The 14,863-nt window shown below is 43.7% G+C and overlaps 1 protein-coding gene across 2 annotated transcripts; it reads left to right on the top strand.

The window, feature by feature from the left end:
• Window positions 1-550: 550 nt before the first annotated feature.
• On the top strand, window positions 551-14,863 carry LOC118664863 (vitamin D 25-hydroxylase). 2 transcript variants are annotated; one of them, XM_036325503.1, is made up of 5 exons: window positions 551-803; window positions 5,883-6,024; window positions 11,363-11,995; window positions 13,007-13,336; window positions 14,460-14,863. In XM_036325503.1, exons 1-5 carry the CDS (start codon window positions 579-581, stop codon window positions 14,633-14,635), a joined length of 1,506 nt encoding a protein of 501 aa, XP_036181396.1. In that variant the 5' UTR covers window positions 551-578; the 3' UTR covers window positions 14,636-14,863. The 2 variants fall into 2 exon arrangements, with proteins under 2 accessions (XP_036181396.1, XP_036181397.1); XM_036325504.1 differs by lacking the exon at window positions 551-803 and adding an exon at window positions 847-1,141.

The following is a 14,863-nucleotide window of genomic DNA, read 5'->3' as shown; positions in this document are numbered from 1 at the left end:
ATAGAGAGAAACATCGATCGGCTGCCTCCTGCACACCCCCTACTGGGGAGGTGCCCGCATGGTCAAGGTACACGCCCTTGACCGGAATCGAACCTGGGACCCTTCAGTCCGCAGGCCGAGGCTCTATCCACTGAGCCAAACCGGTTAGGGCAAGATTATTTTTTTATACTGATAGAGCAGTTCTCTAATGGAGATTTTGAAGATTGTCCGATTCGGTGTTGATAAGCTCTCCAGTTTGCCTAGTTTGAAGTGCACCAACCGAGCTCCTAAAAAGACCCTCGGGGCTGGCCGCAAGGTGCCGAGCCCAGCGAGGGGGATGTCAGCCCCCGGAAAGGCCTCCAGGCTCGGTGCCCCGCCGGTGGGTGCCCCGCCCAGGGCCGCAGGGGCGCACCCACCTCCGCGCAGCCAGCTCCGAGCCTGCGAGCGCAGGGGTGGCTGACCCCGGGCCCAGGGCCTGCACTCGGCCAGCCATTGGCCCTGAACCCGGGGCGGGCCTCAGAGTGTCGGGCCAATGGGGAGCGGCGCCGCAGGGGCGAGCCCGTCCCAGGGCGGGAGCTCGCCGGCCCCACGTCCGGGCCATGTGGGGGCCCCGCGGAGCGGAGGCGTGCGCGGGGGCGCTGGGCTTCGCGCTCTTCCTGCTGCTCTTCGCGCTGGGGGTCCGCCAGCTGCTGAAGCAGAGGCGGCCGGCGGGCTTCCCCCCGGGCCCGTCGGGGCTGCCCTTTATCGGCAACATCTACTCGCTGGCCGCCTCCGCCGAGCTCCCCCATGTCTACATGAGGAAGCAGAGCCAGGTGTACGGCGAGGTACCGCCCGTCGGGCCGCGGGCGGGGAGGGCCCGGGCCTTCCTCCCGGGTGGGCTGGCGGCCGCGCCGGGCCGGACCCGCCGAGACCCCTGGCCGTGTGTTTCCGGCTTTGTGGGAAGCCTACTTCCTGGGTCGGGAAAGCCCTCGCAGCCGCGCCCCGGCCTGACCCGACCCGTCCCTCGCCCCGCGCGCCCTTCGCGTCCCCTAAGCCGCCAGGTTGGGCTCCCGCGCCTGCGCAGCGGGCCTACGGGCTCCGTCCTGAGAATAGGTTCGGTTCCAGGTTCCAACCCACGCTTCCCTGGAAAGTAGGCGTGTGAATCCTGGGACCGAGTTCATAGGTAATAGGTTCTTGGGGGTTTGCCTTTAAGGAAGGCTGTTGGGGCGTTTGCTGTGAGGATTAGCAAGTATTGGGGAAGGCCCTGACTGAGAGGTGGGCTCTGGTGAATGATTGTGAGTGATTGAATGAATGAGTGAGTGTGTGAGTGAATGAATGAATGAATGAATGAATGAATGAATGAATGAATGAATGAAAATCCATGCGGAGCTGTACAGCGCAGGGCGATCATTGGGCTGACAGGCCAGGAGCATCCATCCTCCCAGCAAACCCGAGACTGCGCCTGCTCTGGGCCAGCCTCCTCCCACTGTGGATCCTTTAAACTCACAAGGGCCCCGCGGGGAGCCCACTGCGCCTCCCGTTTGCGGAGGAGGAAGCTGCCCCCAGAAATGCCCCGTGGCTGGCAGACAGCCGCCCGCTGCGCACCCTCAGGGGAAAGGGCCAGCACACCAGCCTGTGTTGGGCAGTGTCCCTGCCTGACCCCGGAGGGAGGCAGAGGTTTCAGAGCACTGGCACTGAGCCAGCTCACCTGTTTTGTTTTGAGTCCATTCATTTATGGGCAACAACAAACCAGACTCTTGCCGGGTGCGAGGGGTGAAAGGAGAGGGAGGCAAACACAGCCCCGCTCAGGGAGTTCCATTCCAGGAAGAGGGGGAAATCAGCCTAATTGTGGCGAGGGCTTTGGGGGAACAGCACAGCAGGGCTGTTTGGCAACTGTGTTTCACCTTGGGGCTGCAATCCTTATTTGAACCAGGTTTTACAAGAATTATTCTAGGTTTCTGCAGCTCACTAACGGTTTATATTGCTAACGGGAAACTGGCCTGAGGAAAAGCAAACATACAATTCTTAGATTTTATTGTATACCCTCCAGTTCTCCAAGAATTGAGTGTATTTCCATTAATATATTTGATCTCTGCGGTGTTAGTACAGAACATCATAATATTCTAGAAAAATCATTAGCTATGAGAGCATGAGACCAGATAAAATTTTACCTTCTTTGAATCTTAATTTTTCCTCATGTGTGCAATGAGAAAAATAATAGCCGAGAGCAGTTAAGTGCTACTCAAATGTTCTTGGTTATTAATTGCAGAACAATTTATTAGGCCTACAAATTCAAACACATTTTATTTTATTTTTTAAAGATTTTTATTTTTATTTTTTTTTAAATACATTTTATTGATTTTTTACAGAGAGGAAGGGAGAGGGCTAGAGAGCCAGAAACATCGATGAGAGAGAAACATCGATCAGCTGCCTCCTGCACGCCCCCTACTGGGGATGTGCCCTCAACCAAGGTGCATGCCCTTGAGCAGAATCGAACCTGGGACCTTTCAGTCCGCAGGCCGACGCTCTATGCACTGAGCCAAACCGGTTCTGGCCATTTTTTAAAGATTTTTAAATTGGTTTTTTAGAGAGGAAGGGAGAGGGAGAGAAAGAGAAACATCAATCTGAGAGCAAAACATCCATTGGCTGCCTCATGGGGATCGAACCCGCAACCCAGGCATGTGCCCTGTCCAGGAATTGAAAAAACCTTTTGGTGCACGGGATGACTCCCAACTAAGCCACACCAAGCAGGACTCAAACGTATTTTAAAACCAATTTTTTGAAATCGTGTCTTTCAGAATAGGAATGTTTTTTATATATAAAGATTTGAACTGAAAGGAATGCTATATTTATACTGAACATACTTTTCTGGAAGGGAGTCATCTAAGTCTCATAATAAATTACAAATTAAATTAGAAACATGCCGGAAAACTTATCTTGGGATGGATAGATTTGGTTCAGTGGATTTAAGAATTTGGCATGAGTAGACGGTTTTATTGCTGGTACAGCTATGGTTCTTTACAAAGAGGGCTTTTTACTGGAGGTGGTAAAATCAGGCTCTTTTAATATGCAAGAGAAATAGAGGAAAAAGAGAACGGAACAAAAATGAAAAAAGATGTGTGCATTGAAGAGTAGACACTGTTTGCCTGACTCTGCCTTAGACTTAAGTTAAATGCTACCTAACATTAACTTTTAACTACAGCAGCACTTGATCTTTATCTTAGTGGTGAAATACCCCAGAGATCTCCCATTATCTTAGAGGTGTTTCCCAATTCTGACAATGTCTCAAAGTTACTGTAAGTTGTTAATACACGATGCAGTTATAATACACTGTACAAAAATTTTTGGAAGTGGAAGGAGACTTATCTCCTATACTTTTGGGAGATTGTAGACAGTTGTTTGTAGGGCTTATTTGTAAATGGAATCTTTTTTGCACCATCTTTATAATTTGGAGATGTGTGCCAGCAGGAAAAAAAATGGACTTGGAAATCGCTTATGAGAACTGACAATCACTTCAGGTGACGTCTACTTTTATGAAGTCTGTGAGTTCAGTTCTCCTTTATAGTTTTTGAAAGGAAAACAACCAGTCCTCAGGTTTTATACATTTATTTTAAAGGCAATCTTAAATAGAAATGTACTACATCAAGAATTGCCAATTCCTTGGAGATTCACTCTTAATATATAAGTTTCTGCAGTTACTTTAATCTTATTTCAATTTTGAAAAGGATTCCCTGGCCAGTGAAGTGGTAAACAAGTGGTTTTTACAGATTATTTTCAGGTAATACACGTGGGACAGTAAAAGAATTACTTTAAGGCAAGCGGAATTGACAACTTATTAATTTATTAATATAGTAACTGAAAGGTGAAGGTTAGCGTGGTGGTGCACACAGGCAGGTTAAATAGCCATCTCAGATGGGATGAAGAAATACTGAATTTATTGAAGGATGGAGGATGGGATATCCAAAGGGAAGGGCTGCACAGCACTGAGCCAACGGGACATTGGGGTGATGATGGCAGCACCCAGGAGCTGAAGTTTCATCCTTATATGCAGTCAGAAGTGTAGTAGAGTATTGAGAGTAGAAGAGACACACAGGAAGAGGAGTTTCTCCTTTATATCTGCGAAAATTACCCTCTGGGTAAGTCCTTCCTTTTCATGAGTGCTTCAGGAACTGGAGAAGTCCTACCTTTGCTCAGCTGAAACCCTTACGCTGCCACTTTTGACTAATACCACTGCTTGTGGCAGGCAGCCCATGCTCCGTCCCCAGGTTCCAGATGTACCTACTGCTCAGCTGGCAGGGCCTATTCTTGTGCCAAAGACGCCATTGCTCATCTGGTTGATTCTTGTGCCAAAAACTCCATTGCTCAGCTGGGCCTATTCTTGAGCCAAAGACGCCATTGCTCAGCTGGTTGATTCTGTTATTATTTGGAGGTTCCCATCAGTATTGCTGCTGTAACTACTTCTGCTGAATTTTATTCTTTGCCAAGACTCTTGGTCTTTTTGTTATTTTTTCCAAAGTAGTGTGAACCATGGCTAACTCAGCTCTGCCTGTTTGACTCAATTTTTAAAAAATATATATATTTTATTGATATTTTACAGAGAGGAAGGGAGAAGGATAGAGAGTTAGAAACATTGATGAGAGAGAAACATCGATCCGCTGCCTCCTGTACACCTCCTACTGGGGATGTGCCCGCAACCAAGGTACATGCCCTTGACTGAAATCGAACCTGGGACCTTTCAGTCCACAGGCCGACTTTCTATCCACTGAGCCAAACTGGTTAGGGCATTGACTCAATATTTTGATGGTAGAAAGCTCTCAGCCAACTCCTGAGAGCATGGGGATAAGCATTCTTTGCATCCCACTGATAAGGTAGTACTGTTCTCTCACTGGACTAGTCCCTAATGGGCCTGGGTATAAGAGGTGTGACATTGTAAGTGGGCCTGAGGTGAAGCAGAAGAGAAGCTCCAACAGGGCATAGCATGGATATTCTGTCTTGCCTTCCCCTTAGCTGAGGGATGGTCACCTGTGCCTATGTGGTGAATGCTGTTGAAAGGAGACAGCATGGAGTCACTTGTGCTAAACTCCATGTCAGCAAACCAGGACTTAAGTTAACTGCAGTTTCAACCTCCCCAGGAATGTAACCTCTGACCAGTCAACCTGAAATTACCTGGTCAGCACTAGTCAGGGAATGTGCTCGACAGACGTCTGTTCCCTCTAGGAGAGTGACCTTGCCTGAAACAGTGCATTCTTTGCTGATAATTTCCTTTTCACACTTCCTCTCTGCCTTTAAAATTTTTCCTTTTCTACAGCTCTTAGGAGCTCCTTTCTCCTTATTAGATGAGATACTGTCCAATCATGAATCATTCAAAAAGCCAATTAGATCTTCAAATTTACTCCTTTGAGTTTTATACTTCAAAGTTGTCTGTTATGCCTTTGACAGTCCCTTTTCCTACCTAAGTCTGGAGTAACAAATGATATGTAGATGGTATGCTTCTCCATAAATCTGGGAAGTCAAAGGAAATTCCTAGATATCATTGAATGTTTTGAGTTGGAATGAATCTTAAAAGAGCATCTGAATCAAGTACCGTAGTTTCAGTGGCAGCCCTGATGCCCCAGAAGGTTAAGGGCTCTGCACATGGTCCTATATGGCAAAGCTTAAGCTAGAACCCAGGCCTTCTGAGTCTGGTACTCTTTCCATTTGAAAAATTATGTCTTCGGGTATCGAATGCATAATTAAATCGTAGTGTGCGTGATATGCCTTGTAGAGAGAAGGCACTCTACCCATTACAGTTGAGTAGTAAATAAGTGCCTGTATTTTCAGGGAAGTGACAAATCTGGGAGAGCTGCTTAGTACATGTTAATTTCCATGGTTATCTTTCTCCAAACATTTTTTCCATTTAATTGTTTTTCTTTTCTTCCTCAAAGATCTTCAGTTTAGATCTTGGAGGTATATCCACTGTGGTTCTAAATGGCTATGATGTAGTAAAGGAATGCCTTGTTCATCAAAGCGAAATTTTTGCAGACAGACCATGCCTTCCATTATTCAAGAAGATGACAAAAATGGGAGGTATGTTTATTTTTATCTATTTAGTGATTTACTAAACTATTTTAAATAATATTTATTATTTTATGTAAATTTAGCATGTAGAGTTTGAATTCTATTGTACTGATTAATAGGGGTATTAATTAATCAATTTAGTATACAAACCAAGTATTTGAGGACTTTCAGGCTCCATTTCAATCATACAGGGGTGGGCAGAACTTGTTTTACATTTGTGAGTATGTGAACCACAGTTTATCCTCTTATGATTATTTATTATTGTATTATTTTCCATAGGAACAACTGTAAACCTACTTTTGCCCACCCCTGTATTTTAGATCAGTACATGCTAATTCTACTGTTGTAATCCAGTTCTAGTAAATATTGTACATAATTTTTTAAAGAATTAGCACTTAATCTATGCAAATTTTGTGAAACAAATTAGGAATACACATACGTGCATGCATACTGGAATTAAAAGTGCCTTTTGAAGCCAGTCTTAGGTACTTGGGTACTTATAATTTTTACTATAATTTTGCTTATAAGATTATAGAACCTGAAGCAGCCTTTCTTAGCCACTAATCAGTATGCTATGTAAAGGAAGAATTGCGGTATTTGTGTAAAGGACTAGGGTTTTATATGGTTTAGTGTTGATCAGTGTTGGATGAGTCCATATTTATCAGAAAAAGGCTAAATGCTAATAGAACTGTTGAGAAGAAAGCAGCAACAAAAAGTCTAAAATAGAATGCTGAAGTCAGATGCAATGGTTTTGATACATAATAGTATAAGAGTTTTAACAGTAATGTGTCCAAAATTCTCCAACTTAATGAGACCTTCACATTTAATTTTAAAGTAAATTGTATAGTAACTTGTTTAGACAGATTAAAAAGAGATTGATTAAAAAGAAAAATTAACCACCTATTATATCACAAGGCAAATCAACTAATGCAAAGAAAACACTAATTTTTTAAAGGCCAAATTCTTAGGCCAGAGCAGTGGTCGGCAAACTCATTAGTCAACAGAGCCAAATATCAACAGTGCAACGATTGAAATTTCTTTTGAGAGCCAAATATTTTAAACTTAAATTATATAGGTAGGTACATTGTTATTAACTTAATTAGGGTACTCCTAAACTGGCCTTTGCTAAAAACGTCCTCAATCTGAGGGGTCGACCTCAGCAAATGTACCCCCACTTCTTCTAATGTCACTTCTTCAAAATAGACTCGCCCAGGCCGAAAACCGACTTCTGCGCATGGGCCACGAAGTTTCAATTGCACTGTACATGCGCACCCACACGTGGTATTTTGTGGGAGAGCCACACTCAAGGGGCCAAACAGCCTCATGTGGCTCGGGAGCCACGGTTTGCCGACCACTAGGCCAGAGTATAATGATACTTAAAAGCAATCTATCTAATAATAGGGTAACATGCAAATTGATCGGGACACCGTCACAGTAACGACAGATCAGCAGGCTATGTGCGCAGCAGGCACGGGTGGGCAGGGACTTGCAATGTTGGGGACGTGATGGCGGCTGCTGCTTGCCCAGGGCTGGCCCTGGGCTCAGGCAAGCCACCGATGGCCACTGCTACTTGCCCAGGGCTGGCCCCAGGATCAGGCAAGCCGCCGATGGCCGCTGCCCCTTGCCCAGGGCCAGTCCCGGCCTCAGGTAAGCCGGCAATGGCCGTTGCCGCTTGCCCAGGGCCGGCCCCTTGCTCAGGCAAGCCGCCTATGGCCGCTGCCGCTGCAAGGGCCCAAGGTTCAGGCAATGAGGTTTGGGCGAGGTTCAGGCAAGCTGCAGTGGCTGTGAAGGCCAAGGCTCAGGCAGCCTCACAGCTGGCAGTGGCAGCAGCAGAGGCGTGATGGGGGTGTCGCCTTCCCCTGATTGCCGGGTCACCTCCTACAGAGGGAGGCCAGAGGCAGCAGTACCAAGGGGGGATTGGGGGTGGTGCCTTTCCCTGATTAGCCAGTCACCTCTGGCAGAGGGAGGCCAGATCATGGGGAGCAGGCCTAAGCCGTCAGTAGGACATCCCCTGATGACTCCCGGACTGTGAGAAGGGGCAGGCCGGGCTGAGGAGACTGTCCTTCCCCCCCCCCCCCCCCCCCCCCGCACGAATTTCGTGCACTGGGCCTGTAGTAATATAAATAAAAATCAAATTTCCAGCCTCTGCAATGATTGTCTAAATAATAAATTAGGCAGGTAGCTCAGTTGGTTAGATAGCATTGTCCTGATAAGCAAAGATCCAATCCCTAGTAAGGGCACATACAAGAAGCAACTAATGAATGCATAAATAAATGGAACAACAAATCAATGTTTTTTCTCATTCTCATTCATTCTCTCTCTCTCTCTCTCTCTCTCTCTCTCTCTCTCTCTCTCTCTCTCTCTCCCTCTCTCCCTCTCTCCCTCCCTTCCTCCCCTCCTTTCTCTCTCCCTTTCTCTTTCCCTGCTCTGTCTCTGAAATCAATCAATCAATAAAAAAAATAATTAGGTAAAAGAAGAAATTATACCACAATTATAATAGAAGATCTTTAAAGAAATAATGGAAATGAAAGATGGTGTGAACAGAATAATATTTGGGGTAAAAATATTTTTTTCAAAGCTATACATTTATAGCTTGTGCTATTTTTATTATAAAGAAAGCAATAATAATAAAATAAGCATTTAAGGTTTTCAAAAAACAGTAAAAGAAAATTAAGTAGAAAACAATGTTATTTTAAGATACATATGCATTGAACTTGAAACAGACATCAGAGCCACCATTAGCCCCCTGTTGGGGAACACGTTGCCCAAGGATACAGGTTGCCAGTGTAGTATTATAACAAGGCTCCTCTGTGCCTTCTTCAACATGTATCCCATATGTATACCTTTACCCACAGTTTGCTCTCATCCCAGTGCCTTCCATTCGATCAGCTGTCCCCTCTGCCAGCAGTGATCTCTCCCCAGATATCTGCTTGACTTACTGTGTCATCTCCATGTCTTTACTTGTGTCACCTTCCCAGTGGGGCTTTCCCTGGCCACACTACCTGCTTCCTTGCTATATACTTTACTTGTTCATTTGCCTCTCCTCACGAGTATGTAAGGTCCGCGAGAGTAGGGATCTGTTGCCTCTTTTGTTCACTGATATATCTGTGACATTTAGAACACTGCCTGGAGCATAGCAAGTGCTTCATGAATACATGTTGAATGAGTATTTGTTGAATGAATAGTCATCTGGGAGTATGGAAAGAAAATGAAATGTAGAAATATAAGATCGTTACACAGCACTAAAGACCCCATTATGGGTGGCTAACTTTATCATAAGCTCCAAATTAAAAATTGTTGCACAAAAGTTAATGGAATGTAGATTACATAGGTACCTCATGTAGACAAGAGAACATGACATTTTTTATCATAGGTATACCGATGTACATATTATGAATGAAATTTTGAGTTAAGTACATGCTACATAAATATATGTGCAAAAAAAGATCTTATGTTTTTCTTTTCAAAAACATATTTTTATTGATTTTAGAGAGGAAGGGAGAGGGAGAGAGAGATAGAAGCATCAATGATGAGAATCACTGATTGGCTACCTCCTGCACACCCCCTATGGGGATCAAGCCCACAACCCAGGTATGTGCCCTTGACCGGAATTGAACCCGGGACCCTTTAGTCTGTATACCGATGCTCTATCCACTGAGCCAAACCAGCTATGGCATTGTTTTCTTCTTGATAGTTAAAGGGAAAATAGTCCATAGCATCCACATCAGAACAGCAGAGTATAATATGGAGACTCAGAAATTTTGAGGCAACAGATATCAGCATTAGAAGTTTGAGTTCCATGTTTGCCCTCTGTCTTAGTTTGAGCTGCTATTACAAAAATATCATAGACTGAATGGCTTAACCAACATTTAGCCCTGGCAGGTGGCTCTGGTGATGGACCGTTGTCCATTATCAAAAAGTGGCAGGTTCAATTCCCAGTCGGGCACATACCTGGGCTGCAGGTTCCATCCCTGATTGGGGTGCTTACAGGAGGCAACCACTTGATGTTGCTCTCTATCTCATCAATGTCTGTCTCTGTCTCTCTCTCTCTCTCTCTCTCTCTCTCCCTCTCCCCCCCCCCCCGCCCCCCTCAAATCAGTAAAAACATATCCTTGGGTGAGGATTAAAATAACACAACATTTGGCCCTAGCTGGTTTGGCTCAGTGGATAGAGCATAGGCCTGTGGACTGAAGGGTCCCAGGTTTGATTCCAGTCAAGGGCACATGCCTGGGTTGTGGATTCGATCCCCAGTATGGGTAGTGCAAGAGGCAGCCAACCAAGGATTCTCTCTCATCATTGATGTTCCTCTCTCTCTCCCTCTCCATTCCTCTCTGAAATCAGTAAAAATATATGAGGAGGGAAGGAGGGAGGGAGGGAGGGAGGAAGGAAGGAAAGAAGGAAGGAAAGAAGGAAGGAAAGAAGGAAGGAAGGAAGGGGTCCTGGAGCTTTCTTTAAAAAAACAAAACACAACACAACATTTATTCTCATAGAGCTGGAGGCAGGGAAGTTGAAATCAAGGTGCCGGCAGACCTCCTGGTGTCTGGAAAAGGCCTGCTTCCTGCCTGGTAGACAGTTGCCTTTCTGTCTCTTCACATGGCCAAGAGTAGTCACCTTTTCCCATATCCCTTCTTATAAGGGCACCCATCCCATTCAGGAGGGTTCTACCCTCATGACCTAATTACCTCCCAAAGGCCCCACCTCCTAATATTGTTACATTGGGGGTTAGGCTTCAACATATGAATTTTGTGGGACACAAACATTCCGCCATGGTACTCTTTTTGGCTTGAGTATTTTCACTACATGGACACCTCATTCAGGCTACCTTGCCTTTGCCAGAGTTATCTTAGGTAATATATACCTTTAACAGAAAGAAATGTATATTCTAAAATCTAGTCTTAATAAAGCAGAAAATTTCTAATTCTAGAAATATGATTTCCAGATGTTTGTTTAGTCCAAAATAGAATTTTGCCTACAAAATGTACAGTCATTTGTCTTTTGTAAATTAGACTTACAGTAAAAGATGGGTAATAAAGCCACCTGGGCCTACTTCACCCAGGTTGAATTACACAAGAGTGTTCAGTTTCTTGTTACGGGAGAATTATAGGTCTTTTCTGCCTATCCCCAGATGGTAAGTAGACATGCTTTTCATGTTTATAATATTCTGTGGCTAATGAGTAGCAGGAAACAGCTCTTATCCGCTGGGTCTAGTTTTAGTTTTATAGAAAGATAATTTGGAGAAGAATGACTAACGATCTTTTTTTCCTTTTCTTTTCTCCATAGCCTTTTTAGCTGTTAGTGACAGGGATGTGGGAATGGTAACATTTTTTACCTTCCTTTTTTGTTTCAGGTTTACTCAATTCCAAGTATGGCCGAGGATGGGTTGATCACAGAAGGTTAGCTGTGAACAGCTTTCGCTATTTTGGATATGGCCAAAAGTCTTTTGAATCTAAAATTTTAGAGGAAACCAAATTTTTCATTGATGCTGTTGAAACGTACAAAGGCAGACCTTTTGACTTCAAACAGTTAGTAACAAATGCTGTTTCAAACATAACCAACCTGATTATTTTTGGAGAACGATTCACTTACGAAGACACTGATTTCCAACACATGATTGAGCTATTTAGTGAGAATGTGGAGCTAGCTGCCAGTGCCTCAGTCTTCCTGTATAATGCCTTCCCATGGATTGGCCTCTTACCTTGTGGAAAACATCAGCAGCTGTTCAGAAATGCCGCTGTGGTCTATGATTTTCTCTCCAGGCTTATCGAAAAAGCTTCTCTCAACAGAAAGCCTCAGTTACCTCAGCATTTTGTTGACGCTTATTTAGATGAGATGGATCAGGGTAAAAATGACCCATCATCTACTTTCTCCAAAGAAAACCTAATTTTCTCTGTGGGTGAACTCATCATTGCTGGGACTGAAACTACAACCAATGTGCTACGATGGGCAATTCTTTTCATGGCACTTTATCCTAACATTCAAGGTGAGGATTCTCTCCATCTCAAGGTCTGAACTTACGTTTAGGACTCACACATGTTTTAGAGTCTTTGGCCATGTTCAAAGCAGTTTATTTAGGAACTCCTGCAGTGTTAGCCAAGAAGAAAAATATTTAATACTTATAAAAAGTTTCCTTTTTTAAAAAATAGATTTTTATTGATTTCAGAGAGGAAGGGAGAGGGAGAAAGATAGAAACATCAATGATGAGAGAGAATCATTGATCCGCTGCCTCCTGCATGACCCCCACTTGATATTAAACCCATAACCCAGGCATGTGCCCTGACTAGGAATCGAACACATTTTTGGAGAACGATTCACTTACAAAGACACTGATTTCCAACACATGATTGAGCTATTTAGTGAGAATGTGGAGCTAGCTGCCAGTGCCTCAGTCTTCCTGTATAATGCCTTCCCATGGATTGGCCTCTTACCTTGTGGAAAACATCAGCAGCTGTTCAGAAATGTGCACACGCCTGGGAATCGAACCGCAACCTGGTTTATAGGTACACGGTCAATCACTGAGTCACTCCAGCCGGGAAAGTTTTCAAATCTATTATCTCAATTCATGTGAACACCTTAGAGACAGGTTATATTATGCCTATTTTATAAATGAGGGAGGCTGAGTGGCTGACGTGCCCAGGCTCAATCACTGGAAGTGGCAGAACTGGGACCTGAACCCTGGTTGTTTTGATTCAAGTTTCATGCTTTATTATTTTCCTTGCTGAGACTGAGATGTTATTCCAATTCTAGGTTTGTTTGATTTTTATTACTTTTACTGTGTTATTCACAACAAAGTTACCCAGAGCATTGATTACTGGTAGTAGAAGATATATGGTATATATTTAAATAAACTCCCAGATCATGAAAAATTTGCATCTGGGTGGACGCATGCCCTACTTTTTACTACAGGTTATCCCTTGTTTACCAAAAAGGGAAATTACTTTAGATACACTTTTTCAGCGTTGCATAATAACTTGAACACTTTCTTCTCTAACAGGACAAGTTCAGAAAGAGATTGATTTAATTATGGGACCCAATGGGAAGCCTTCTTGGGATCACAAATGCAAAATGCCTTACACTGAGGCAGTTTTGCATGAAGTTTTACGATTCTGTAATATAGTGCCATTAGGGATTTTCCATGCAACCTCTGAAGATGCAGTTGTACGTGGTTATTCTATTCCTAAAGGCACAACAGTAATCACAAATCTTTATTCTGTACACTTTGATGAAAAGTACTGGAAAGACCCAGAAATATTCTGTCCGGAGCGATTTCTGGACAGCAGTGGATATTTTTCCAAGAAGGAAGCTTTGGTTCCGTTTTCCCTAGGTAAGTGAACTTTCACAGTGGCATAACTTCAGGACAAAGTATAATGGTGGTTCATTAGTATAACATTTTTGCTGTTGTTGTTAATCCTCACCGGAGGATATTTTTTCCTCCGTTGATTTTTTAGAGAGTGGAAGGGAGGGAGAGGAGAGAGACATTGATATCGCTGTGAGAAAAATACATCAATTGGTTGCCTCCCACACATGCCCTGACTGGGGCAGGGACGGAACCTGCAATCCAGATACACACAAATTTCGAACCTTGAACGGAAATCGAACCCATGACCCTTCAGTGTGAGGGTTGACGTTCTAACCACTGAGCACCCCGGCCATTGCATTAGTATAACATCTTAATCTGAAGCTCTCTGTTGTAGAATTACATATTTCAACTCTGAAAACATAGCATTGATTCTTACAGGAGAGAATAGTTTAATTAGAGGTCATTAACACCCATATCTACTCAAAAATAAACAAGCATTAATTGAGTATCTAGAGAGAAACTGGTGAGAGCTCTGGCTTCTGAAACATTTTTGTCTGTGGATTTTTGGCTTGTAATCAAAACTCCAAGAGCTAGAAGGTCAGTAACAAGTAGCTTGAGGAACAGATCCAGGGAGGGGAATGACTCATAATTTTGAAGTGAAACAAGAATCGAGCTCTCTTGGCTCCTAGTTTATTATATCTCTTTTCTAAAAATACTGCTTCTGCAGTGAAAAGTGCACAGATCACAAGACCCTTGGGAGATGGACTGGAAACTCTTCCTTTAATTGGGGAAGGGTACACATTGAGTCATCTGAAATGAAATGACCTTCTCTTGAATCTATAGAACAAAATGTCACACTTCAAATTAGATCTTTCACGGCATACCTCAGGCTCTGTTGCAACAGTCAAGGGATGTGGGGGAGGGACTAATAAGTTTACAAAGTCCAGGAAGGTAAAGAAATGGATTCTGGGAGATGAAAAGCCAACTCTATTCTTTGGAGTTTAAGGAAATTCTTTAGTAAGAATAACCTTTTGTAACTTTTTTTAAATTCCAGATTTCTGGAATTTAGACATACATTTTGTAATGTGTTAGATATACATTTTGGATTTTAAAAAGATGACAATGTCTGGGTGTTTTTTCTGTTTAGGAAGAAGACACTGTCTTGGAGAACAGCTGGCTCGGATGGAAATGTTCCTGTTTTTTACAGCATTGCTTCAGCGGTTTCACTTGCATTTTCCCCATGAACTGGTTCCAGATCTGAAGCCCAGGTTAGGCATGACCTTGCAGCCCCAGCCCTTCCTCATCTGTGTGGAAAGACGCTGAAAGGGCACGATGCCGTGTGGAATGAGGCCATATGTTCACCTCACCCCTGAACCTAGTTTAATCATTGTATGTGTTTGGACAAAAGCCACAGCATCAGAAAGTTAACACACATGTGTCTTTATTTCATTTTATTTTTTTAAATGCAGATTATGAGATTCTGGATTACTTTAAAAAAATGTTTTTATTGATTTCAGAGAAGAGGGGAGAGGGACAGGGACAGGGACAGGG

The sequence above is a fragment of the Myotis myotis genome, unplaced genomic scaffold (assembly GCF_014108235.1).
Source record: "Myotis myotis isolate mMyoMyo1 unplaced genomic scaffold, mMyoMyo1.p scaffold_m19_p_10, whole genome shotgun sequence".
Classification (NCBI taxonomy): Eukaryota; Metazoa; Chordata; class Mammalia; order Chiroptera; family Vespertilionidae; genus Myotis; species Myotis myotis.
Note: the sequence above shows the minus strand (reverse complement) of the source record. Positions and strands in the feature narration are given on the sequence as shown.

Coding starts and splice junctions, on each gene's coding strand:
- LOC118664863 (XM_036325503.1), top strand. CDS start 579: ATGTGGGGGCCCCGCGGAGCGGAGGCGTGCGCGGGGGCGCTGGGCTTC. Junction 6,025..11,362: donor GAAGATGACAAAAATGGGAG/GTATGTTTATTT, acceptor TTTTTGTTTCAG/GTTTACTCAATTCCAAGTAT. Junction 11,996..13,006: donor ACTTTATCCTAACATTCAAG/GTGAGGATTCTC, acceptor CTTCTCTAACAG/GACAAGTTCAGAAAGAGATT.